At 37.9% G+C, this 2523-nt stretch overlaps 1 protein-coding gene across 1 annotated transcript in view; it reads left to right on the top strand.

Annotated features, from left to right (window-relative positions):
• LOC111400473 (plant intracellular Ras-group-related LRR protein 1-like) overlaps positions 1-1100 on the top strand; it is a 3573-nt gene extending 2473 nt beyond the window's left edge. Inside the window, exon 2 of the mRNA XM_023027887.1 lies at positions 139-1100. Coding sequence (XP_022883655.1) covers positions 139-813 — 675 coding nt within the window. The 3' untranslated portion in view covers positions 814-1100. The remainder of the gene's footprint in view (positions 1-138) is intronic.
• Positions 1101-2523: the final 1423 nt, after the last annotated feature.

Raw genomic sequence — 2523 nt, 5'->3', positions numbered from 1 at the left:
ACTTTTAAGTGCTTATAAGTTGTGCGTCTACGGAATGTGTGAATAATAAGTGTGTACTAAGTTATGGATCCTATGAAATGTGTGGATAAAAAAATTTGTCTACTGCTAAATAACTTATTTTCCATAGTTGCTCTTTAGGTTTTCAGATTTTTCTTTTTCAGGTCATTAGTAGAATTGAATGCAAGTTTCAACAAACTGACTTACTTGCCAACAAATATTGGGTACGAGCTGGTGAATCTGCAAAAGCTCTCAATCCACCTGAACAAACTCCGATCTCTTCCCAAATCTATTGGTGATATGAAATCTTTGCGCCTTCTAGACGTGCATTTCAACGAGCTCCATGGTCTTCCACCTACAATTGGTAGATTGACAAATCTCGAGATCATCAACCTAAGCAGTAACTTCAGTGACCTAACTGAACTTCCTGATACAATTGCTGACCTAACGAGCCTGAAAGAACTTGACTTGAGCAACAACCAGATCCATGCATTGCCCGACCAATTTGGCCGGCTTCAGAATCTGATTAAACTTAACGTTGACCAAAACCCTCTAGCAATACCTCCAAAGGAGGTCGTGAATGAAGGAGTTCAAGCTATCAAGAATTATATGACTAAAAGATGGGTCGACATGGTGATGGAGGAACAGCGAAGGAACTCGCTCGAAGCGCAGGAACAGCCAGAAACCAGTATATTAACACGAAGCACATCCTGGTTGAACAGTTTTGTTTCAAATGTTACTGGAACCGTATCAGAATACTTGGGTGGAGCCTCTAGACAATCAAATGAAAATTCTTACCTGAATCAGCAGCTATGATTTCATTTCTCATGAAACTTGCGTCCCATTTCCTTGTAATTGAGGGATTGAGGAGTTCTTGGACGCTGCTCTGGTTCTTCAGAAGCCATAAATTATCTACTCTTTTCTTTCTTGTTGCCAGAACCCCAACTTCTGTTTATGTTTTACTCCGAATAAAGTAACTGTTATTTTTGCTTTGCTTTCTGCATGTTGGAATTTCTTAAGCAAATGTCTTGAGAAATAATTGGACTGAATTCTTTCATTGCGTTATTAGATCCTGATGGAATTTGGTTTTCCATTTCTGTTCACTGGATAGTCGAAAATTTTCGAATATTTCTTCTTTATAGACACGCCATTGCGTGCATGATGATTTTGAACTGCTGGAAGCACTAATAATTAGGAATTTTTTCTAACCGTGTAAATATTTCTATATTTAGATTTTTTAGAGCCCAAATTAATATGAACTGTTGTGCTTGTTACGTATTTAGTTGTTTTGGACCCTTCAAATGGATTGACAGAAAGACGTGTGACCTATTTGAGATCTATTGTAACAAAGGATTAATTTGTTGACATTGGATCCCAAATATGAGCATATTTGGAAGGGATTTTTTACCCCAAAAATTGATTTTTTGACATTTATTTCATTATTCCAGCTATAATTTTCGACTTCTTCTCTCACAGGTGAACCCCACTTTTCTTCTAACGGTCAAAAAATAATTTCTCAAAATCCCTCCCAAACGGGACCTATATTACACAGTTGGCACTGCTGCAGATAACGTAATACACACGCATGTTAAAGAAGTGTGGTTGAAATACTTGTTAGATTGAATTTAAACCGTCTTATTTGAAAATCTGTCTTGTGTGGAAATAATTTTGATTAAAGTTGATGAAAAGTGTGGTTGAAAAATTACAAATCCTATAAAATGTATAATGAAAATAAAATGTTGACTATGATTTAGAGTAAATTATGAATTTTAAGTTTCACGAAACATGAGCTAAATCTTATACAAATCACCCTAGTAGAAGAGGAATCATAATAAACTTAACAAATAAATTAGTATTTTAAAAAATCAAGTACATCGGTAAAGGTTGGTATTGGCCCGCCATCGAAACTTGACTAAGATGGGTAGCCTCGATCTGTGGAGTCTAATTGGCCCGCCATTGAACCTTGACTAGGACTGGTGGCCTCGATCTGTGGAGTCTAATTAATCTACGAGTAAAGCCACTTATCCCATGGCCCGGGATTTCTAGCAAAACCCTTAATCTACACTATCTCAAACGTAGACACTAGTAAATTTAATGTTCTTGGAAGTTAGTAAACTACTATGTTTCGTACCACTGCTTGCCAACCTTGCCATGTGCAACATCACATGGCTTTCAATTCCTTCCCAACAAAATAACAAATAATTCCCATATCAAAACACCCCCAAAAAGTCACTGCTCTCTTTCCTGAATCCTCTCATTCATTACATGAACAACCCACAGCGTAGATGAACTACATGTCCAGATCCAAAACCTCAGCATGCCTATCGTGTTTCTTGATTTCGTTCTACGTAATACTCTCGTCGGTCGACTACCGTACGAGCTATTACGCGTTGATTGTGCCCTTTGTTGCCGTGTTTCTTCTAGCAGTAATGCTTGTTTTTGTGGTACGAACCACCGTTGTTATGTGGATAACGGTGCTGGTGCTTTTGGCATTTGCCGGGAAAGGGCGTCGAGTTCTTGCTAAGG

Source organism: Olea europaea, chromosome 10 (assembly GCF_002742605.1).
Source record: "Olea europaea var. sylvestris chromosome 10, O_europaea_v1, whole genome shotgun sequence".
NCBI lineage: Eukaryota > Viridiplantae > Streptophyta > Magnoliopsida > Lamiales > Oleaceae > Olea > Olea europaea.
The sequence above is the reverse complement of the archived record's forward strand: the minus strand, read 5'-3'. Positions and strand labels throughout refer to the sequence as shown.